General features: G+C 40.9%; 2 protein-coding genes across 3 annotated transcripts; one reads left to right on the forward strand and one right to left on the reverse strand.

Moving 5' to 3' along the window:
* Positions 1 to 3,176: 3,176 nt before the first annotated feature.
* On the forward strand, positions 3,177 to 14,231 carry LOC120065252 (probable Bax inhibitor 1). 2 transcript variants are annotated; one of them, XM_039016081.1, is made up of 10 exons: positions 3,177 to 3,263; positions 7,547 to 7,645; positions 9,810 to 9,918; positions 10,156 to 10,276; positions 10,920 to 10,968; positions 11,063 to 11,160; positions 11,415 to 11,494; positions 11,665 to 11,765; positions 12,051 to 12,126; positions 12,412 to 14,231. In XM_039016081.1, exons 2-10 carry the CDS (start codon positions 7,560 to 7,562, stop codon positions 12,433 to 12,435), a joined length of 744 nt encoding a protein of 247 aa, XP_038872009.1. In that variant the 5' UTR covers positions 3,177 to 3,263; positions 7,547 to 7,559; the 3' UTR covers positions 12,436 to 14,231. The 2 variants fall into 2 exon arrangements, with proteins under 2 accessions (XP_038872009.1, XP_038872010.1); XM_039016082.1 differs by having other exon boundaries at positions 12,415 to 14,231.
* Positions 14,232 to 14,939: 708 nt separating this feature from the next.
* LOC120064576 (ly6/PLAUR domain-containing protein 1-like) lies at positions 14,940 to 15,795 on the reverse strand. Its single transcript, XM_039015168.1, has 2 exons — positions 15,647 to 15,795; positions 14,940 to 15,470 (listed from the first exon to the last, which is right to left on the reverse strand). Exons 1-2 carry the CDS (start codon positions 15,768 to 15,770, stop codon positions 15,241 to 15,243), a joined length of 354 nt encoding a protein of 117 aa, XP_038871096.1. The 5' UTR covers positions 15,771 to 15,795; the 3' UTR covers positions 14,940 to 15,240.
* Positions 15,796 to 25,200: the final 9,405 nt, after the last annotated feature.

The following is a 25,200-nucleotide window of genomic DNA, read 5'->3' on the forward strand; positions in this document are numbered from 1 at the left end:
TGAAATTTGCAAAGCATACTAATTGTACCTTGTTCCAACATTACTTTTAATGTCTTATTATTTTGTTCTAATTTCAAAGTCTGTCATAAATTCAATGGATGTCAGAAGACATTAACTGAGATATTTAATGTTTTGTGCATTTAAAAAAATATTTTGATTGTACATGTCTACCTCTCAATCAAACATCCATGTTAAATACAATCAATCTAATAAAAATATCAGTGTATTCTCAATTATTATATTGCATCTTCGGACCACGCACAACTACCAAATATCCTGTAGTTTTGTTGATTGTAATATGGTAGGACTCAATATACAAATAAAAAAAGGGGAGATGTCTCTCATTGTTGTGTGTTTCATGCGTGTAGTTCACAAGAGGCTTTCAGGGTCTTGATTTCTTGGTGTAATTATCTTTCTCCTAATCCATCTTAAATAAATTGTTGTTAATAATGTCAAAATCAAACATGCATAACTGTGATTGAATTGTTTTGAGTCCTGAATATATATTTTATGGCAAACTATTTTTATTAGCAGACATTATTGGAGGTGTGTTGTGATCAAACCACTTCTCCAATCTTTGTGGCCCAATAACAAAGAACAAACAGCAAAAACATATACATGATCAAATACAAATCTTAGAATCAACTATTAAAGACTACCAGAACCCACTTGATTCTCCAATTACATTGAATGAACTACAGGACAAAATGCAAACCCTCCAACTTAAAACGGCCTGTGGTGTTGATGGTATCCTCAATGAAATTATAAAATATACAAACCACAAATTCCATTTGGCTATACTTAAACTCTTTAACATCATCATTAGCTCTGGCATCTTCCCCAATATTTGGAACCAAGGACTGATCACCCCAATCCACAAAAGTGGAGACAAATTTGACACCAATAACTACCATGGGATATGCGTCAACAGCAACCTCGGGAAAATCCTCTGCATTATCATTAAAAGCAGACTCGTACAATTCTTCAGCGAAAACTATGTACTGAGCAAATGTCAAATTGGCTTTTTACCAAATTACCATACGACAGACCACGTATTCACCCTGCACACCCCAATTGACAAAAGGTCTGCTATACAAATTGATGGAAAGTGGTGTTGGGGGAAAAACATACGACATTATAAAATCCATGTACACAAACAAGTGTGCAGTAAAACATTTAAAAAACCACACATTTCTTTCCACAGGGCCGTGGGGTGAGACAGGGATGCAGCTTAAGCTTCACCCTCTTCAACATATATATCAACGAATTGGCAGGGCATTAGAAAAGTCTGCAGCACCTGGCCTCACCCTACTAGAATCTGAAGTCAAATGTCTACTGTTTGCTGATGATCTGGTGCTTCTATCCCCAACCAAGGAGGGCCTACAGCAGCACCTAGGTCTTCTGCACAGATTCTGTCAGATCTGGGCACTGACAGTAAATCTCAGTAAGACTAAAATAAGGGTGTTCCAAAAAAGGTCCAGTTGCCAGGACCACAAATACAAATTCCATCTCGACACCGTTGCCCTAGATAACACAAAAAACTATACATACCTCGGACTAAACATCAGCGCCACAGGTAACTTCCACAAAGCTGTGAATGAGCTGAGACAAGGCAAGAAGTGCCTTCTATGACATCAAAAGGAACATAAAATTCGACATACCAATTAGGATCTGGCTAAAAAATACTTGAATCAGTTATAGAATTCATTGCCCTTCATGGTTGTGAGGTCTGGGATCCGCCCACCAACCATAAATTCACAAAATGGGACAAACACCAAATTGAGACTATGCATGCAGAATTCTGCAAAAATATCCTCTGTGTACAACGTTAAACACCAAATAATGTATGCAGAGCAGAATTAGGCCGATACCCGCTAATTATCAAAATCCTGAAAAGAGACGTTAAATTCTACAACCACCTAAAAGGAAGAGATTCCCAAACCTTCCATAACAAAGCCATCACCTACAGAGAGATGAACCTGGAGAAGAGTCCCCTAAGCAAGCTGGTCCTGGGGCTCTGTTCACAAACACAAACAGACCCCATAGAGCCCCAGGACAGCCACACAATTAGATCCAACCAAATCAAGAGAAAACTAAAAGATAATTACTTGACACATTGGAAAGAATTAACAAATCAACTGAGCAAACTACAATGCTATTTGGCCCTGAACAGAGAGTACATAGTGGCAGAATACCTGACCACTGTGACTGACCCAAACTTAAGGAAAGCTTTGACTATGTACAGACTCAGTGAGCATAGCCTTGCTATTGAGAAAGCTGGCTCTCAAGAGAAGACAGGCTATGTGCACAATGCTCACAAAAGGAGGTGGAAACTGAGCTGGACTTCCTAACCTCCTACCAAATGTATGACCATATTAGAGACACATATTTCCCTCAGATTACACAGATCCACAAAGAATTCAAAAACTAGCCCAAATTTGATAAACTCCTATATCTACTGGGTGAAATACCACAGTGTGCCATCACAGCAGCAAGATCTGTGACCTGTTGCCACAAGGGCAACCAGTGAAGAACAAACACCATTGTAAATACATCCCATATTTATGTTTATTTACTTTCCATGTTGTACTATTTGCACATCGTTACAAAACTGTATATAGACATAATGTGACATTTGAAATGTCTTATTATTTTGGAACTTCTGTGAGTGTAATGTTTACTGTTCATTTTTATTGTTTATTTCACTTTTGTTTATTATCTACTTCACTTGCTTTGGCAATGTTAACATATGTTTCCCATGCCAATAAAGCCCTTAAATTGAATTGATATTAGAGAAAGGAGTAGCTCTGGCTAAAGTACGTAAAGAAGCTGCAAGATTATTCTACTCAAGATAGACCAGAGCATGTCGTTTCAAATGGGAACAAATAAGTCATAGTGGGCAGAGCCAAGCACGCATGTATTTGATAGAACGCTAAACAACGCAATTTTAAGGTTAAAATCTACAAAACTCAGTCCACTCTGTTCGTAACAGATTCTAGTTTTGGCAACAGTAAACGGTATTGAGATCAAATGTTTCATCGATGAGAACGTTTGCATAATTCCGGCCAAAATCCATCTCACTCCATCTTCTCCCACTGGGCTTCCTCTCATCGCCATATTTGGTAGTGAGCGGAAACGCCATCCGGATGCTTCACACTTGTACTTTCAGTGAAATATCTGGCTCATTTGTGGAAACAGCTTACCTTTCGTTAGCTATCTAAAACTCTATCTGTTGCTGATCGTTGTGCAAATATCACCATCAGGTAATTTGTATTATATATAAAATGCAGCTATCCAGAAAGTTGTAAACGACACCTGCTCTTATGTTCGTTTTGACGTCTGATAATGAAAAGCCAGAGAAGGGAAAACGTTGTAAAATAGCTATTTAGTGGGCTTGTTCGACATTGCAGCCAATCAGTCACTACCGACTGACTGATCTAAATAACTGCCCATTAAAATGTGTAGATCAGTCAGTCAATTCACCCATGCTACATTACGTTTTTGATGCTCTCGAACACGGCCAATGTTAGATAGCTAACGTTAAATGGTTGACTTTCTACTCACATTTTATTTATCCATAAAACTGATCTAACGTTATCCTGTCACCTGGTTTTTATTTGAAGGTTTTTGGTTAACTATTTTACAATAGGCAACTGTAATTCATCGGAGTGAAGTTAGCTAGTTTTAGATAGCTTGTTCACTGTTTCGTGTAAGGTTAAGTTTGTTTGAGTTACGCTTGATTGGGTAAGGGCCTTCGTTAGCCAAGTTAGCTAGGATAGCGTGCTGGCATTAGATATCTGGCTATCATGACAGCGCCCCTTCAACTAGCCATCTGTTTGGGAGCACCTAACGCTAGCTATCTTAGTTTACGATTACATTAACAATTAACAATCCAGGAAGTTAGCTTCCTGGATGCACTATCTTCTTCCACCACTAAAAGCACTTGCCGCGTTCATGTACTAGTCGGAACTCGGAAATGAACGACTTGCTTACTGGTTGTTGTTATACTCGTGCCGCGTTTAACCATTTGGCAAGTCGTACAATTCCGAGTTTCCTAGTTCAGACTAGTAAATGAACATGGCAACTGTCATTTTGAATCAGTGCGTATTGGCCTGATGTAACTGGTCAATTGTCGACTCGTGTGCGATTACGATAAGGTTTCATTACGTTTGACAAAAGTGTTGACTATTAGTTTACTGTAGGCCTAATTACCCGTAATAGTTTGTTACTCTGGGGGATTTTGGCCAAGGTGTATTGGCTAACAGTAGCTGTGTGTTTAGTTATCGGTAAGCAACTGTTGCTACAGTAGCTAAGTAACGTTAAATCTGAAACGTAGCCAGAGATGGTCATGGTGAGACAGCGCTATATAAGAATTGAACTCAGGAAGCCCCTTACCACAATCCCTTACAACCAAGTCAGTGAAAAACTAAACGCCATACAAGACCTTCGTAATTTTTATTTTTTTATTTCACCTTTATTTAACCAGGTAGGCTAGTTGAGAACAAGTTCTCATTTGCAACTGCGACCTGGCCAAGATAAAGCAAAGCAGTGTGACACAGACAACAACACAGAGTTACACATGGAGTAAACAATAAACAAGCCAATACCACAATAAACAAGTCAATGACACAGTAGAAAAAAGAAAGTCTATATACAGTGTGTGCAAAAGGCATGAGGAGGTAGGCAATAAATAGGCCATAGGAGCAAATAATTACAATTTAGCAGATTAACACTGGAGTGATAAATGAGCAGATGATGATGTGCAAGTAGAGATACTGGTGTGCAAAAGAGCAGAAAAGTAAATAAAATAAAAACAGTATGGGGATGAGGTATGTAGATTGGGTGGGCTATTTACAGATGGACTATGTACAGCTGCAGCGATCGGTTAGCTGCTCAGATAGTTGATGTTTAAAGTTGGTGAGGGAAATAAAAGTCTCCAACTTCAGCGATTTTTGCAATTCGTTCCAGTCACTGGCAGCAGAGAACTGGAAGGAAAGGCGGTCAAATGAGGTGTTGGCTTTGGGGATGATCAGTGAGATATACCTGCTGGAACATGTGACCAGTGAACTGAGATAAGGAGGAGCTTTACCTAGCATAGACTTATAGATGACCTGGAGCCAGTGGGTCTGGCGACGAATATGTAGCGAGGGCCAGCCGACTAGAGCATACAGGTCGCAGTGGTGGGTGGTATAAGGTGATTTGGTAACAAAACGGATGGCACTGTGATAGACTGCATCCAGTTTGCTAAGTAGAGTGTTGGAAGCTATTTTGTAGATGACATCGCCGAAGTCGAGGATCGGTAGGATAGTCAGCTTTACTAGGGTAAGTTTGGCGGCGTGAGTGAAGGAGGCTTTGTTGCGAAATAGAATAGAATAGATTCTAGATTTGATTTTGTATTGGAGATGTTTAATATGAGTCTGGAAGGAGAGTTTACAGTCTAGCCAGACACCTAGGTATTTATAGTTGTCCACATATTCTAGGTCGGAACCGTCCAGGGTGGTGATGCTAGTCGGGCGGGCGGGTGCGGGCAGGGAACGGTTGAAAAGCATGCATTTGGTTTTACTAGCGTTTAAGAGCAGTTGGAGGCCACGGAAGGAGTGTTGTATGGCATTGAAGCTCGTTTGGAGGTTAGTTAGCACAGTGTCCAAGGAAGGGCCAGAAGTATACAGAATGGTGTCGTGTGCGTAGAGGTGGATCAGGGAATCGACCGCAGCAAGAGCGACATCATTGATATATACAGAGAAAAGAGTCGGCCCGAGAATTGAACCCTGTGGTACCCCCATAGAGACTGCCAGAGGTCCGGACAACATGCCCTCCGATTTGACACACTGAACTCTGTCTGCAAAGTAGTTGGTGAACCAGGCGAGGCAGTCATTAGAAAAACCAAGGCTATTGAGTCTGCCGATAAGAATACGGTGATGCCGTAATGCCAGGCTAATCATTACACTAATTATTGCTTTGCATAAGAGGAGGCTACATTCGTTCAATTTCAGACCCACACAGTTAACGTTAGCTGTCTATTTGATCTGCCCAAGTATGTTATCCATAATATAAAGAATGAAGTGAAAAAAGTACTTTTGGCTCGGGTGATTCAGCCAGACTTTTTTTTTTCACTTTCATTCCAGGACATATACAGTGAGGGAAAAAAGTATTTGATCCCCTGCTGATTTTGTACGTTTGCCCACTGACAAAGAAATTATCAGTCTATAATTTTAATGGTAGGTTTATTTGAACAGTGAGAGACACAATAACAACAAAAAAATCCAGAAAAATGCATGTCAAAAATGTTATAAATTGATTTGCATTTTAATGAGGGAAATAAGTATTTGACCCCCTCTCAATCAGAAAGATTTCTGGCTCCCAGGTGTCTTTTATACAGGTAACGAGCTGAGATTAGAGTGCTCCTAATCTCAGCTCGTTACCTGTATAAAAGACACCTGTCCACAGAAGCAATCAATCAGATTCCAAACTCTCCTCCATGGCCAAGACCAAAGAGCTCTCAAAAGATGTCAGGGACAAGATTGTAGACTTGCTGGAATGAGCTACAAGACCATCGCCAAGCAGCTTGGTGAGAAGGTGACAACAGTTGGTGCGATTATTCGCAAATGGAAGAAACACAAAAGAACTGTCAATCTCCCTCGGCCTGGGGCTCCATAGAAGATCTCACCTCGTGGAGTTGCATCGATCATGAGAACGGTGAGGAATCAGCCCAGAACTACACGGGAGGATCTTGTCAATGATCTCAAGGCAGCTGGGACCATAGTCACCAAGAAAACAATTGGTAACACACTACGCCGTGAAGGACTGAAATCCTGCAGCGCCTGCAAGGTCCCCCTGCTCAAGAAAGCACATATACATGCCCGTCTGAAGTTTGCTAATGAACATCTGAATGATTCAGAGGATAACTGGGTGAAAGTGTTGCGGTCAGATGAGAACAAAATGGAGCTCTTTGGCATCAACTCAACTCGCCGTGTTTGGAGGAGGAGGAATGCTGCCTATGACCCCAAGAACACCATCCCCACCGTCAAACAGAGGTGGAAACATTATGCTTTGGGGTGTTTTTCTGCTAACGGGACAGGACAACTTCACCGCATCAAAGGGATGATGGACGGGGCCATGTACCATCAAATCTTGGGTGAGAACCTCCTTCCCTCAGCCAGGGCATTGAAAATGGGTCGTGGATGGGTATTCCAGCATGACAATGACCCAAAACACACGGCCAAGGCAACAAAGGAGTGGCCTAGCCAGTCTCAGACCCTCATTAAAATGCAAATCAATTTATAACATTTTTGACATGAGTTTTTCTGGATTTTTTTGTTGTTATTCTGTCTCTCACTGTTCAAATAAACCTACCATTAAAATTATAGACTGATAATTTCTTTGTCAGTGGGCAAACGTACAAAATCAGCAGGGGATCAAATACTTTTTTCCCTCACTGTAGCTAGTTCAAGTTTTATTTAACTAAGAAGGCTGTTTTTATTTCAAGCCATTACTGTACTAATCAACAGTAATGCCTAATGTCCATCACATATTTGTTTTGTTTCAGGAAATTTTACTCCATGGACAGGGTCCAACCAAGTCCAGACAAGATGAACATGTTTGATCGGAATATACATTTTGATTCCCTTTTTAAATTTTCCCAAATGTAAGTTACTATTTCCACACACTATCTGACAACATTAAGGAGACTTACTGGCATCATTAGTGTTGTCATCATGAGTTAGTCATTGAACAGAAGGAGTCTGTACTGGTCATTAACAGGCTTTGCTACTGTTGCAGGCATTGGTGTGTTACTAAATTACAATATGACTAGATTAGTCCTAACTGATGAGTTGGACATTTTATGTTAAAATACATTTTCTGTAGAGCTTAACCTGTTCCTCATACAATAAAAACTCTCCCCTTGATCTCACCTCCTGCTCCACTCAGGCTACAAGCATACCTGATTCTGGGTGGGTGGGTTGGGTGTAGTGATAGATCAATTAATCTGTTGATGTTAGGCTTTGTGGGTGTTGCATGTGATGTGCACTACCATTCAAACGTTTGGGGTCACTTAGAAATGTCCTTGTTTTTGAAAGAAACACAATTTTTTTTGTCCATTAAAATATCAAATTGGTCAGAAATGCAGTGTAGACATTGTTAATGTTGTAAATGACCATTGTAGCTGGAAACGGCAGTTTTTTTATGGAATATGTACACAGGCATACAGAGGCCCATTATCAGCAACCTTCACTCGTGTTCCAATGACGCGTTGTGTTAGCTAATCCAAGTTTATCATTTTAAAAGGCTAATTGATCATTAGAACACCCTTTTGCAATTATGTTAGCACAGCTGAAAACTGTTGTCCTGATTTAAAGAAGCAATAAAACTGTGCTTCTTTAGACTAGTTGAGTATCTGGAGCATCAGCATTTGTGGGTTCGATTAGACTCAAAATGGCCAGAAACAAATAACTTTCTTCTGAAACTTGTCAGGCTATTCTTGTTCTGAGAAATGAAGGCTATTCCATGTGAGAAATTGCCAATAAACTGAAGATCTCGTACAACGCTGTGTACTACTCCCTTCACAGAACAGTGCAAACTGGCTCTAACCAGAATAGAAAGAGGAGTGGGAGGCCCCAGTGCACAACTGAGCTAGAGGACAAGTACATTAGACTGTCTAGTTTGAGAAACAGACACCTCACAAGTCCTCAACAGGCAGCTTCATTAAATAGTACCCGCAAAACAGTCTCAATGTCAACAGTGAAGAGGCGACTCCGGGATGCTGGCCTTCTAGGCAGAGTTCCTGTGTCTGTTCTTTTGACCATCCTAATCTTTTCTTTTTATTGGCCAGTCTGGGATATGGCTTTTTCTTTGCAACTCTGCCTGAGACATGAGAGACATAGAGAAGATTAAGAGATATGTATATACAGTTGAAGTTTACATACTTAGGTTGGAGTCATTAAAACTCATTTTTCAGTTTGGCCATAATGACCATCGTTATGTTTGGAGGAAAAAGGAGGATGCTTGCAAGCTGAAGAACACCATCCCAACCGTGAAGCACGGGGCTGGCAGCATCTTGTTGTGGGGGTGCTTTGCTGCAGGAGGGACTGGTGCACTTCACAAAATAGACAGCATCATGAGGAAAGGAAATGAATGTGGATCGATTGAAGCAACATCTCAAGACATCAGTCAGGAAGTTAAAGCTTGGTCGCAAATGGATCTTCCAAATGGACAATGACCCCAAGCATACTTCCAAAGTTGTGGGAAAATGGCTTAAGGACAACAAAGTCAAGGTATTGGCGTGGCCATCACAAAGCCCTGACCTCAATCCAATAGAACATTTGTGGGCAGAACTGAAAAAGCATGTGCGAGCAAGGAGGCCTACAAACCTGACTCAGTTACACCAGCTCTGTCAGGAGGAATGGGCCAAAATTCACCCAATTTATTGTGGGAAGCTTGTGGAAGGCTACCTGAAATGTTTGACCCAAGTTAAACAATTTATAGGCAATGCTACCAAATACTAATTGAGTGTATGTAAACTTCTGACCCACTGGGAATGTGATGAAAGGTATAAAAACTGAAAGAAATAAAAACTGAAAGAAATCAATCTCTCTATTCTGACATTTCACATTCTTAAAATAGTGGTGATCCTAAATGACCTAAGACAGGGAATTTTTTACGAGGATTAAATGTCAGGAATTGTGAAAAACTGAGTTTAAATGTATTTGGCTAAGGTGTATGTAAACTTCCGACTTCAACTGTGTGTGTATATATATATATATGCGTGTCTGTGTGTCCCTCATACAGTACAACTCTCTCTTCTGTCTCAGCTCCCGCTCCACTCAGCTGCACCTGAAGAATGTCTACTCCAGCCTGGCCCTGTGCATGTTTGTGGCTGCAGCTGGAGCCTACGTCCACGTCATCACCAGACTATTCCAGGTAAACGGAGATAGTGGTAGCCATAGGAACAAGTACAACTAAACTGAAGCACTCTATTAGTGTGTTGTAACTATTAAGAACACTTAAGTGTGTGTGTGGAGTTGGGGGTAGATTTCACAAAAGAGGGTCATGTAACATGTGATTGTGTGGTAATGTTTTGCATTAACTGGTAATTGACAATCACCATTTATCTTATTACATTATAATAACTGTTGCTGTGTGTTTTATGTCCATTAGGGTGGGCTGTTGACCATACTGGGTTCCCTGGCCATGATGGTCTGGCTGACGATGACCCCCCACTGCCCTCAGACGGAGAAGAAGAGACTGGCCATCCTCTCTGGGTTTGCCTTTTTCACAGGTAATCTCTTGTGGACAGATCTATGTAAATATAACTGGTAACGTAGAATATGTCTGGAAGGAATGGGACGCGTAGGATAACGAGCAGCAGTAGTTTCGTTGTTTGGGTTTTCCGTCACTGGTTATTTGGACAATCACGATTTCGCAGGTGTTAGCATTTTTTGGAAGGGGAGGGGACATTCAGCCCTGTAACTTGCATAGAGAGGGTGGAGCTCCTCGTTCCAGTTCCGCTCTTTGTTTTAGCATGTCTTGATCCCTTCTCTTAACACCTATGGACCCAGAACTTAATTGAGCAGCTGACCAATTACACAAGACTTTATTTCTGGGTTAACCAAGGTTACTTGACAGGTAACCTCATCTGCCTCATAGCGCTGTCAGAAAAGGGCCTACACAATGTGTGTGTGTGTACTTGTTCACTCACCCTCATGCATTTTAAAAGCTTTGGATTGGTGCAAACATGGCTGGAGGGAGTTGCCACCATATTCCTTACACCAGTCCATTCCTTTTTAATAAATCCTTGAGGGGGAGGGTACGAGTGCACACTTCCAAAGAAGGGTAGAGAATCTGAACGCAGCCTATGTATTTTTAGCTATTGTAGTGGTCATGTGCTGATATTTTATGTTTTTTTTCCTTCTCCATTCCAGGTGTTGGTTTGGGCCCAACCATGGATTACATAATCTCTATTAACCCTAGGTAAAATGACAATAATGATCTGTAAGTAGCTAGTTTCCTTTTGACTGAAGGTTTTTCTAAATGTTTCTCATATCTGCTCTCCTTCTCCAACCAGCATCATAGTTACAGCCTTCCTGGGGACCTCCATCATCTTTGTGTGCTTCACACTGAGTGCTCTCTACGCCCAGCGTAGGAGCTTCCTCTTCCTCTGGGGTAAAGTGTTGTCTGCTGCTAACCACATTGTGTAATGTAAAGGAATTGAAACTATAGAACGTAAACTTGCACACCTTGACGTGCTACTAGGTCAGATACATGGAGAAAATAGTCTAGTTATTACCAGTGTCCTGGAGTTTTATTTTTTACATTTTTATTAAGGGACTGAAACTAACCACTCCGGTTTTAGTGAAACTGTACTGTTGTACAAAATAAATGTTACTAAATTAAAATACCCCATGTCTGCCTTTCAGGTACTCTGACGTCCGGATTGTCCATCCTGCTCCTGGTCTCTTTCCTCAACATGTTCCTGGGGTCTGTCATGTTGTTCAAGGTAAGAGGAAAACAACCTACTATAGTCATGTTTGCATTGTTTTGAATAATAATAATACTATACACAGTGCTGTCCAACACTACTCTTCAATGACTTAGTTATAGTATGACACAGAATGTGTGCTAGTTGTCATTTTCACCAATAAAGCGTTTCTGTTTTTGTGTGTGTAGGCTCACATATACCTTGGCCTGGCCATCATGTGTGGATTTGTGCTGTTTGACACTCAACTCATCATTGAGAAGGCTGAGATGGGAGACAAAGACTACATCTGGTAAGGGGGACACACTCTCTGGACCTGGTGAAGAGGGTGGGGGACTAGTTGTTGAAACAGTCTTTTGCCATTGTGATCTGGAATTTAGAAACGTGCATGGGTGTGTCTGTCAGGCCATGCAATCTTTCCTTATCTAACACATTAAAACATAGAGTAGGATATACAATGCAATTGGTGCGGACTTGGTATTATGTAGACTGTGTCAATAGCTTGGCTCTTTTACAATGAACTTTAAGTGTTTTATAAGATATTTGTTAACTTTTTTCTCTCTTCACCCTATTGAAGGCACTCTGTGGATCTGTTCTTGGACTTTGTGACTATCTTCAGGAAGCTAATGGTTATTCTGGCCATGAATGAGAAGGTACAATATTGGCAAGGGTGCTCGAACACAGTGCATTTTTTATGTAGTATACCAACTATACTATACTTCCACTAACTCTTATACACTTTGCTATGTTTTGAACAATCTAATAATATGCACATAGGACCAGAAAGCCTCTTAAATACTATGTATGATTAACCAGCATATTGTACCTTATAGTAATCTTGTACTTAGCACTGCCAGGTTAATAATGGTTTGAGGTTAGTTAGGTGAGAATTTGTTTGTTTTATGTAGAGCTGTATTGTAAATATGTTATTTATTTAGCAGGACAACAAGAAGAAGAAGTAAATTAAGTGGAGCAAAGATCTGTGACCTGGAATTGCATCAGGAGTGCTTCTGGTGCATTTGCCTTAACTGCTTGATTATTATTCATTATTTAGACCATGATTTGATTTTGTTCTTTGGTATATTGTCTTAATTTTTAGGAATCGATTGGTTGCATTTGGAATTTGACTTTGGCATAAGGTTTGATGTATTTGAGCTTTGATGTAAAAGCTCTAGAAGTCCCATTTTGAAGGGACCGTGTAGTTGCTTTGAAGTAATTAACACAGACTTATTTTGATAGTTATTTTTACATTGTGTGGTAACAAGTGTTGAGACAATTGTACAAAAAAAAAATTCCCATGTGAACAATGCCTCAAATTATTAAAAAAGGCCACTTTTTATATACCTACTGATAAGTACAATAACAGTTTGCATTTGTGGGACCTCTTTCAGCAGCTGTGAATATAATGGAAATGGATACATTTACTGCAAAGAGGATGATAATTCTGTGAATATTATCTGTCCAGTTGGGAATTCTGCCACTTAAATAACCCCCCCACCCCACCATATTCGTCTCATAACGATGACATCGCAGGATTTCAGCGTTGTGATGAATGAAGAACATGAGTTCGTAGGGTGGTCATTTACATTGTTTATCATTGTTATTAGCATACCGGTATAACAAATATTACTACTTCTATTACAGTACAATCCCTTTCTAGGACATTTATTTTTATTTTTTATGTCTGTTAACTAATCAGTAATTTACTGGTTTCATTTAAGGCATTGTCTTTCTCAAGGTGAGGATGCTCTTACATCAGTATTTTTTATTTTGTAGGTTGTCATTTAGGGGATGTTTTCAGAGTTTTTTATAAGATGCAAACGATTGCGTTCGAGGATTTTAATCATGTTAAATATCCAGACCTGGCCCAAAGCACCTCAATCAACATAAAAATGATTGATAGGAGTTGTATGGTAATTGCTGGTGGTGTTGTCCGCTATGGTGTCTAGAAAGTGATATATATTGATTGACTTGTGTTGAGAAGTGTAATATATTTTTCCAGATATTTCTTTTGTCAAGCTTGTTCTGTCTTTCCCCTACTAAAAAAGATTCAGTGCTTGAAACAGGTGAACAGTAGAGAACCTGTGTTTCATGTGCTATGGATTTTATTTTATGTATTGAGGTGAAATGAAATAAATAAATCCCACTCATCTTAATGGAATGTCCAGGAGTAACAAAATTGATTTACAAGGTGCACTTACAGTTTAATTGAGAAGTAATCTCTTGTGACAGGGGTTATGGGATTAATTGATAAGGTATGGCATTTCTGCCAAATTCAAACTATTCCAGTCAATTCAGTCACTGAAGCACATGGCATAGCATCCAATTACCAGTCAGAACTAGTCCTCTTCTACCCATTAATTCTGCATCCTTGGCTAAAGGATGAGCTGTTACAAAAGCTTCTTCCTTGATGTTGAGGGGAATCAAGATGCAGGGAAATGAACGGTTTCCATTCTGATATGGGTCATATTCCTTAGGTTTTCAACATTGGTTGAATGAAATTGAACATAGATGATCTGGCAGTCAAAGATCCTACCTGCTATGCACCTCAAGGCTTTCCTTTCTTAGACGTGCCAATAACAATACAGGTTTACCAAACTATCACCTACTACTCATCTGAGGATTTTACGGTTTCAAAAATTAAATAACTGCTCTCTTATACTGTGAAAACTTTTGCTTTTCCAGGAATTGCTGTTGTAAATCTACTAAATTAATGTAAGAATAAAAATGTGTTAAAATAAAGTTGAAATCAATGGGACTTGTAATTTGTTCATTATGATTTTTTTATGGGTTGCAAAGTATCACACACATCCCTACGGGTTTTTTAATCCTTAGTCTATTGACGCACCTGTGCATCAATCTAATTAACATGATAAAAAAATCCCCATCAAAATCTGTCAGTTTAAGATGTTTTTTTTGTTTTGTTGCATGGGCTGTGTCTCAATCCACCACATCAGCCTTTGTCAGCCTTCCAAAACTGCGGTGGAAAGTGGCTACAGGACTGTCAGACCAGGAGACATCCCAAAAATCGGTATTCTCACAAACCTCTGTAGCATCCTAACAGTTTGGCCTTTAACTATTATGACCACTCTATGGAAAGAGTCCCGTGGGACTCGCCTGAAATCAGTACCGCCGATGTGGCAACTTCTGTCTCTACTGTCCAAACTGTTTGGACAACAAACTAATATGCTAATTTGCTCTACAACCCCCACAAGTGTCATGGGACTTGTCTCAAGGTAACCCATACAAATGAATGGAGGTAGTTTTGTGGCAACAAAAAAGCAGATAAATATGTTTAAAAAAACAAACATTTCCTAACTCCTAGATTTCAGGACAGACACTTAAATCATATTCCTTATGATTTATTTTTAGACTGTCTTTTTTTGCCATGTATGAATGTGTTATTCAATGTGTTTCTATGGGCTATAGTAGTAAAGGCCAAATTCAATATTTAATTTTTTAAATATATTTTTTGATACATACCGTGGTCCTAAAATTCAAAATCAAATTGCTTAATGATCCATGGTATGAGCATCTTAAAACAATTATATATGTTATCTTTGTAGACCAATTTCACTTATGTTTGTCACTCTTTTTGGTCAATGGAGCCATGTGTCAGTCAGCCCTGTTGGTAGATTGTAGAATCTCTGTCCACAGTAGACCTAGTTTTTCCAGTCATCTCTCAGGGCAGTGTCTGTTGGCTCCAACGCAAGGCACCTCCATACCTGAGAACCTTCTGTCCAATCCAGGCAATACTAGTGTCCACATCAGGGAAGTGTTCCCATGGCAACAGTGATGATGAGGAGGGTAGTGGGTCTAGCGGGAGGATGGGTGGGGCCCAGGGAAATCCTGGGGGGGCGGGGTTCGTTGCAGAGGGGGGTGTTACAGCAGCTGATGCAGACAGAGCCCACCCGACCCGGGACGCAGAAGGACTGATACCCTGCTGATACGATCAGACAGGTGGAGAAAGAGGCACAGGTCTTCCTGTAGGACACACCTGGAAAGAGGGAGAGAGAGAACACTGAGACATCAAAGCCTTGGCCAAACGTTACACATGTCAAATGGTGCAATTTTGTTTGTTATTGTAAAACAACAAAGATCATTTTTTATATTACTATTAACCCTGCTAGAATGGATTCAGACTTGACAGCAAAAAAAGTCCACCAGGCTCACCATTTTCACCCACAATCACCTCCTTCTGACAGGCATTCTGGATGTTTGCTGTGCAGTTGACAATGAACTTTGGAGCTGAACAGTCATTGTCCAACAGAGTCTCTTCACAGTGGTAACACTGCATCTGAAAAGGCCAGCCTGACACACACGCATGCTTAAAATACATGGAAGGAAACATCTAGTTATGGTGCAATACAACATGGAAGCGCATTCACGTGTTTCCAAGCAACGTCCATGGAGATAAATGCAGTGCAGAATATCCACAAGAGGGAGCCATTTCCTTCTGTTGATGCCTCTATTCCTTCTCTAATACATAGACATGACCATTGGCTAGTGCCCTTTTCAATTAGCATGAGTTTAAACCCTCTAAAAATGCTACAGCCACTGCTTTTTAAATTACACTGTTTCTCGTTTTAACACCATATTATTATGACCACTGTCCCAGCAAAATGGGAGAGATCATCACATGCACCTTCAAGTTTGAAAGCTATCCAATATACAGAGAATCATTAGTATTAAGAATCCTTGGCAATCAATCAGTAGTCACCCAGCTCTGTTCAACAGAGATGTTTGGAGTTGATCTGTTGTTCGTCCTCTGACTAGCTGGGCTGGATTGATGTTTATTTATGTTACATTTATTTAAATAGGGTGTCACCAATGAGACCAGGGTCTCTTTTGCAACGGAGACCTACACATACATAAAAACGAACTAAATACAGTACAACAAACAAACAAGAAAAACAGCCACATTCCTCGGCAAATAGTTCCCCAATCAATATTTTAAATTGCCCAAGTGTTATCAGAGCATCCAATTGCAGTGTATTTTGCAATTGGTTCCAGCAATGAGGTGGATTAAAACAAAACAAAAATGACGTATTTCGGTGGAAACCCGAGGAACCTCAAGAGTTAACCAATTCTGGGAGCGGGTTTGGTTTCTCATGATTTTTTTAACTTTAACAAATCAAATCAAATCAAGTTTATTTTATATAGTCCTTCGTACATCAGCTAATATCTCGAAGTGCTGTACAGAAACCCAGCCTAAAACCCCAAACAGCAAGCAATGCAGGTGTAGAAGCACGAGATAACAACGAAGTAACAACGAAGTTAGGTAAATTGGAAGCTTGTGTAGTAGGGTTTTTTAAACAAAAAGAGAGTAATGAGTTGATCTACGGGACTTTAATGAGGACCAGACAACCTTTTGATACAGGATGCAACGGTGAGTATTAAAACTGTCACCAGTGGTAAAACGAATGGCGCTATGGTAGACGGCATCCAAAGGTTTAAGATCTGATGGGTATTGCTTGCTCATGAACAACATTATAGCAGCACTTTGTAAAACACATATCACTATACAGCTCCACTATTTTGAAATTGTATTACTATTTTTCTGTGTGATTGCATCCTATATGCATGGTTCTACATAGATCTGTCTGTCTGTAGGGTCATCTACTATAAAGAATAATCCAAAGTGGCCACACATACTGTATTATTATTGCATTATCCATATTTCAAACAAAGAGATTAACTGGTCAAACTATAGGCTAATGCTGTTGGAGCAGAAATTATTCATGCGTCTGTCTAAATGACAGAGACTGGTTTCATGATTTTGTGTTTATGACAGGTTGTCTCAGTCTTCAAAGGTAAAACAAGTTAAATAAATAATTCACTTCTGTCAATGTTCGTAATTGTGCATGGTTATCTTACATTTAAAACGATTGCATACATATTTAGCCTACATTTGAGTTTAGAAAGTAAAATAAAATAGATGTGTGAGAAGCCTTCCCACGCGTAAAGGCTATATTTTTAATTTGAGAGATTTTAGGGCACCGAGGCAATAATTGAGAAATTAATCAACACTGGGGATTGCAAATATTATACATAATATAAATAAACCTACACTGAACTGTACAAAAGAGAAACAGTAGATATGTACCTGAGCAGAGGACGCATCCACATAGAGAAGCGAGGAGAACAAACGATTGCATCTTCCATAAACTCCATCAAAAGGTTCCTTTGTCTCCAAAAAATATTACCCAGGTGTAAGGTTAGCCTCGACTTTAATTTACGCCTGATAAAGTATAGTGGAAGCAGTAATATCACCAGTAAGCGTCCAGTAGCCGAAATTGGTTCCAGTGGGTGGGCTTGCGTTTCCTAACTTGGATGCCGTGAGTGCGCTCTTGTGGGCAATCAATCTCAGAGTGCTGTGTGTAGTGATGTACAATTCGCAAACGATTCGTTCCCTTTGAACAACTCATTTCACTGACTCGAGAGTCATGATTCATTTTTCTGAGTGACTCGTTCATTTTAGTCGTACATTGACCAGCTAGTGCTGGTCGCAATGGGCCCTACAGAAGGATTAAGAGCACATGTATGCTTGATCTGTAAATGTGTCAGGAGACTCCATTTGGAGGGTGTGACGCAATTGCGAAGCTTCCAGAGGCATGTAGAGGCTAAATTGTGCTCTGTACTGCATCGCTGTGCAGCTCCTACATTTTGTAGGGCTCTGCATGACGAATCCGACGTCTGAAGTGGCCGTACATAATTTACTGTGATACAGCCACCAAAGACGTCAGGGCTTTCATACTTCTTGCGCTTAGTGGAGCAGAACTATTGTGAAGGAAGTTGTCAAGGAAGTGAGTTTGTGTTCTAAGGCGCTGCATGGTCAATCTGTCGTCTGCATTGGGTTTGCTGCATTTAGGGTGACACTGCATATGCAGAAGTCAGGGCATTCATACTTCTGACACCTTGCCGAGCAGCACAGAGCTGTTGTGAATGAAGTTGTCAAGGAAGTGAGTTTATGCTTATACAAGACGTCCCGCCCTCACCTACTGTCAACCAATCATGTCAACGCAGCGCTATTGTCCTCTACATTGTTACAACATTTGAGAGGAGCACGGCGATACTGTATGGAGCTCAATTTGGCCTCTGCGTGCCTCCGTAGGCTCCTCGAACGCATCACCGACCACATTTTCGGATCAAACATAAATTGTCTCTTATACTGGTCCTCCTACGGTCAACCAATCATGTCAATGTGGAGCTATACTGAGCCCTCCGCATTGTTACACAATTTGAGAGGCGCACGGTGATGCAGTAAGGAGCTTGATTTGGCCTCTGCATGCCTCCACCGACTTCGCATTGCACCCGCCATAAGAAGCCTCAGACCACATTTTCAGCTCAAGCATAACACAACTGCAAACGTCTATCAAGTCAAAGGTTGCGAGTTCGAATGTCACCACGGACAACTTTAGCATTTAACTAATTAGCAACTTTTCAACTACTTACTACTTTTTAGTTACATTGCAACTACTTAGCATGTTAGCTAACCCTAACATTAACCCTTTTAGCTAACTCTTCCCCTAACCTAACTCCTAAACTTAACCCTAACTAAAAGTCCCAACATTCAACCTTTCTTCAATTGTCCATTTCACTGTCAGTGTTCCTTTTCTTTCCTTGTTGTTTTTTTGACCGGTATCTGACGGGTCTCTTCACAGGTCGTCCCGGTAACTTTTGGTGACTGTAGACCTAGGGTTTTTTGGTGTGGTTGGAGGATCACCAGTGTGGTTTGCTTCCAACTCTGGCTCTGGGGTAGCAGATGGCAGACATTCCACTAGAACATCAGACTCGCCTTGTGGGGTTTCCATTGTGTGGTGTCTGTCCTCGGGAGTAGCTTGGAGGTGTCTCCGGTTTCTCATGAACTCGCCACGCTCAGTATCCACAATGTATGATCTGGCCTGTTCAGCTTGACCTTTCACTGTTGCTGTGGTCATCCAGCCTTTGTCTTGGTCGAGCTTCACGAGCACGGAGTCACCCAGCTGTAACGGTGGCAGGGGTCTGGCTCTGTGATGCCTGTTTTAGTAGGTCCTGTAGGATGCTTTTGCCTCAGTGTCTTGCTTGGCAACCTTCTTCAAGTCTGGCCACCTAGGTTATAGGTTCTTCGCTAGGTTTGGACGCGTTGTCCGTAACTGACGACCCATGAGTAGCTGTGCTGGGCTACAGCCTGTAGCCGCAATCGGTGTCGCTATGTAGGTAAGAAGAGCGAGAAAGGGATCTTCTTGCTTTAAGATTTTCTTAGCAGTCTGGACAGCTCTCTCAGCTTCTCCATTAGCTTGTGGGAAGTGAGGGCTGGAGGTCACGTGGTCGAAGCCATACTGTTCCTTGAAGAACTGGAACTCGGAAGATGTGAACTGCCTTGTGTTATCGGACGCCAAGACCTCAGCTATTCCTAAATGTGGGAACATGCTCTTCAGCTTCCTGATCACTCTTTTGTTTGATGTATCTGGCATGTGTACCACTTCTATGAATCTTGAGAAGTAATTGACAACAACCAGGTACTGCTGTCTGTCAACCTTACATAGGCTGGCTGCAATGCGTTTCCAAGGTCTGTCTGGCAACTCGGTCGTCATCAACGGTTCTTTGCGTTGGCTTGGTAGCCTGACACTGCTTGCACTGGCTCACTTTGTCCTTTATGTCCATGCTGATTCCTGGCCACCACACAAAGTCGAGCATGTTCTCTGCACTTTGTGAGGCCCTGGCTGAGAATCTCGCTTCTCAGGACCTTTGGAATCACGATTCTCTCTCCGTGCAGCAGTAGCCCATCTGATTCACTTAGGAACTCTTGCTCGCTAAAGTAGTTCTTGATTGTCTCAGGAATTGTTTTGATGTGCTTCGGCCATCCGTGCCTTGTGTACTTCAGTGCTGTCTGTATTTCCTCATCTTCACTGTTTGCTTGCGCAATCTGGTGAAGCTTCAAAGGCTGCGACCTCTTCTTCCAGGTCTGAGCTCTCTAGGCGGAACGACGGGTGTCTTGAGATTGTATCGGCAATGAGCAGCGTTTTGCCTGGGGTATATTTAGCTTTGGGGCTGAACCTCATCATTCTGATAAGCAATTGCTGGCAGCGCAGAGGGACCTCATCCAGGTTTTTGTAGTTAAACAACGCCACCAACGGTTGTGGTCTATTAGCAGTTTGAAAGACTCCAGGCCGCACAGGTAACGTGAGAACTTCTCACAAGCCCAAACTGATGCCAAGCACTACCTCTCTATCTGGGCATGTCTTCTCTCAGCAGGAAAGAGGGTACGTGAGCAGAAGGCTATGGGCAGCATTTTCCATTCATGCTCTTGTAACAGTACTCCTTCAATGCCATAACTACAGGCAACGTTCTGTGGTTTTTCCAGTTCATCAATATTTCAATATTTCTTAGTGTTTTTGAATGAGTTGCTTATTAGCAGTGCTTGACTTGAACCGAAATAGGTACCGATACTCAATTTGGGTGCTGGTACTGTTTATATTTAGGTGCAGGAGCTCCACAAAACTTTTGAGCTAATATTCTATAAGAGGAACAGGCGCTCAAGCAGAAGAATATTTGAGGTGTCCTGGTACTCCGCTCCGGTGAGTTCCTGCCCAAGTCAAGCAATGCTTATTAGGCTATAAATTGATGTCCCTCATCTCTGATTCTCCGCTGGGTGCGCAGTATCAAGTGTGCATATAGGCTACTTAGTGTGGTCTCAATCAAATGAGCCATAGCCTATAGGCTATAGGCTACAAAGTGCGTGCTCGGAGAAGCACAGAGCAAAGTTATATTTCTAACAGCTGCTGGGATGGTATAAATACAACTAGGCTGCATTACACACTGCAATGGATTTTCCGACTCTTAGCCCTGGCCTGCTCTGCTCTTGCTGATAAAAAAATGTTTTATTGTGCTGCCTAACCAATGGCTGTGCTGTGTAGGCCTATGGTGGCTATTTGTATTTATTATGGATCCCCATTAGCTGCTGTCAAGGCAGTGTGTGTATAGTGCATATGTTATCATGTGTGTGTATGCATGTGTCTGTGCCTATGTTTGTTGCTTCACAGTCCCTGCTGTTCCATAAAGTGTATTTGTATCTGTTTTTTTAAATCTGATTCTACTGCTTGCATCAGTTATCTGATGTGGAATAGAGTTCCATGTAGTCATGGATCTATGTAGTACTGTGCACATCCCATAGTCTGTTCTGGACTTGGAGACTGTGAAGAGACCTCTGATGGCATGTCTTGTGGGGTATGCATGGGTGTCTGAGCTGTGTGCTAGTCATTTAAACAAAGCTTGGTGCTTTCAACATGTCAATGCCTCTCACCAATACAAGTAGGGATGAAGTCAAACTCTCCTCCACTTTGAGCCAAGAGATATTGACATTATTAATGTTTGCTCTCCGCCCTGCCCTGTTCTGAGCCAATTGCAATTTTCAGAAGTCAATCTTTGTGGCACCTGACCACACGACTGAACAGTAGTCCAGGTGTGACAAAACTAGAGCCTGTAGGACCTGCCTTGTTGATAGTGCTGTTAAGAAGGTAGAGCAGCACTTTATTATGGACAAACTTCTCCCCATCTTAGCTACTGTTGTATCAATATGTTTTGACCATGACAGTTTACAATCCAGGGTTATTCCAAGCAGTTTAGTCACCTCAATTTGCTCAATTTCCACATTATTTATTACAAGATTTAGTTGAGGTTTAGGGTTTAGTGAATGATTTGTCCCAAATACAATGCTTTTAGTTTTTGAAATATTTAGGAAACGTTTTCCTAGCCACCCATTCTGAAACTAACTGCAGCTCTTTGTTAAGTGTTGCAGTCATTTCAGTCGCTGTAGTAGCTGATGTGTATAGTGCTGAGTCATCCGCATACATAGACACACTGGCTTTACTCAAAGTCAAAAGTTTGGACACACCTACTCATTCCAGGTTTATTTTTTATTATTTTCTACATTGTAGAATAATAGTGAAGACATCAAAACTATGAAATAACACATATGGAATCAAAAAGTGTTAAACAAATCAAAATATGTTATATTTGAGATTCTTCAAAGTAGCCACCCTTTGCCTTGATGACAGCTTTGCACACTCTTGGTATTCTCTTAACCAGTTTCACCTGGAATACTTTCCCAACAGTCTTGAAGGAGTTCCCACATATACTGAGCACTTATAGGCTGCTTTTCCTTCACTCTCCGGTCCAACTCATTTCAAACCATCTCAATTGGGTTGAGGTCAAGTGATTGTGGAGGCCAGGTTATCTGTTGCAGCACTCCATCACTCCTTCTTGGTCAAATAGCCCTCACACAGCCTGTAGGTGTGTTTTGGGTCATTGTCCTGTTGAAAAACAAACGATAGTCCCACTAAGCGCAAACCAGATGGGATGGCGTATCGCTGCAGAATGCTGTGGTAGCCATGCTGGTTAAAACTTCTTGACGCACGGATCCCTTTAGCGGGATCATTTTCGTAAACAACCGCTGAATTGCAGAGTGCCAAATTTCCCAAAAATTGCAAAAAATATTTATATTCATGAAATCACAAGTGCAATATAGCAAAACACAGCTTAGCTTGTTGTTAATCCACCTGTCGTGTCAGATTTTGAAAATATGCTTTACAGCGAAAGCAATCCAAGCGTTTGTGTGAGTTTATCGATCACTAGACAAAACATTAAGAACACCAAGCAGCAATGTATACTGGTCACGAAAGCCAGAAAAGCAATACAATTTATGGCTTTGATGATCTTCGGATGTTTGCACTCACGAGACTCCCAGTTACACAATAAATGTTCCTTTTGTTCGATAAAGATAATTTTTATATCAAAAAACCTCCATTTGTTTGGCGCATTATGTTCAGTATTCCACAGCCTTAGGCAGGTCATCAAGGCTTGACGAAAATTCCAAAAAGTATCCGTAAAGTTCATAGAAACATGTCAAACGTTTTTAATAATCAATCCTCAGGTTGTTTTTAACATCAATAATCGATAATATTTCAACCGGACTGTAAACTATTCAATACTGGAGAGAAAGAAAATGTCGAGCAACCAGTGTCGAGCGCATGAACTAATGTAAGGACCTCCGTCTATCCACTGACGCGTTTTGATAAATCTCACTAATTTTTCAGAATAAAAGCTTGAAACTATGTCAAAAGGCTGTTCACACCCCGAGGAAGCCATTGGAAAAGGAATCTGGTTGATATCCCTTTAATTGGACGAAAGGCAGGCAATGGAACAGTGATTTTTCAAAATAAGAGTCACTTCCGGGTTGGATTTCCTCAGGTTTTCGCCTGCAAAATCAGTTCTGTTATACTCACAGACAATATTTTGACAGTTTTGGAAACTTTAAAGTGTTTTCTATCCTACTCTGTCAATTATATGCATATTCTAGTATCTGGACCTGAGAAATAGCCAGCTTACATTGGGAACGTTATTTTTCCAAACATAACAATTCAAGTGTGCCTTGAATTCTAAATACATTTTAGATTTTGTTTTGTTTTTTTGGTTATTACATGATTCCATATGTGTTATTTCATAGTTTATGTCTTCACTATTATTCTACAATGTAGGAAATAGTAAAAAAAAAAAAAAAAAAAAAAAAAAACCTTGAATGAGTAGGTGTCCAAACTTTTAACTGGTAATGTACGTTTTTCCAGCAGCAGACTATGATCGATAATGTCAAAAGCCACACCGAAGTCTAACAAAACAGCCCCCACAATCTTTTAATCATCAATTTCTCTCAGCTAATCATCAGTCATTTGTAGAAGTGCTGTGCTTGTTGATTGTCTTTCCCTATAAGCGTGCTGAAAAACTGTTGTCAACTTGTTTACTGTAAAATAGCATTTTATCTGGTCAAACACAATTTTTTCTAAAACTTTACTAAGGGTTGGTAACAGGCTGATTGGTTGGTTATTTGAGCCAGTAAAGGGGGCTTTACTATTCTTAGGTAGTGGAATGACTTTTGCTTCCCTCCAGGCCTGAGGGCACATACTTTCCAGTAGGCTTCAATTGAATCAAATCAAATCAAATCAAGTTTATTTTATATAGCCCTTCGTACATCAGCTAATATCTCGAAGTGCTGTACAGAAACCCAGCCTAAAACCCCAAACAGCAAGCAATGCAGGTGTAGAAGCACGGTGGCTAGGAAAAACTCCCTAGAAAGGCCGAAACCTAGAGAGGAACCAGGCTATGAGGGGTGGCCAGTCCTCTTCTGGCTGTGCCGGGTGGAGATTATAACAGAACATGGCCAAGATGTTCAAAATGTTCATAAATGACAAGCATGGTCAAATAATAATCAGGAATAAATGTCAGTTGGCTTTTCATAGCCGATCATTAAGAGTTGAAAACAGCAGGTCTGGGACAGGTAGGGGTTCCATAACCGCAGGCAGAACAGTTGAAACTGGAACAGCAGCAAGGCCAGGTGGACTGGGGACAGCAAGGAGTCATCATGCCCGGTAGTCCTGACGTATGGTCCTAGGGCTCAGGTCCTCTGAGAGAGAGAAAGAAAGAGAGAAGAAGAGAATTAGAGAGAGCATACTTAAATTCACACAGGACACTGGATAAGACAGGAGAAGTACTCCAGATATAACCAACTGACCCTAGCCCCCCGACACAAACTACTGCAGCATAAATACTGGAGGCTGAGACAGGAGGGGTCAGGAGACACTGTGGCCCCATCCGATGATACTCTCGGACAGGGCCAAACAGGAAGGATATAACCCCACCCACTTTGCCAAAGCACAGCCCCCGCACCACTGGAGGGATATCTTCAACCACCA

Source organism: Salvelinus namaycush, chromosome 20, assembly GCF_016432855.1.
Source record: "Salvelinus namaycush isolate Seneca chromosome 20, SaNama_1.0, whole genome shotgun sequence".
NCBI lineage: Eukaryota > Metazoa > Chordata > Actinopteri > Salmoniformes > Salmonidae > Salvelinus > Salvelinus namaycush.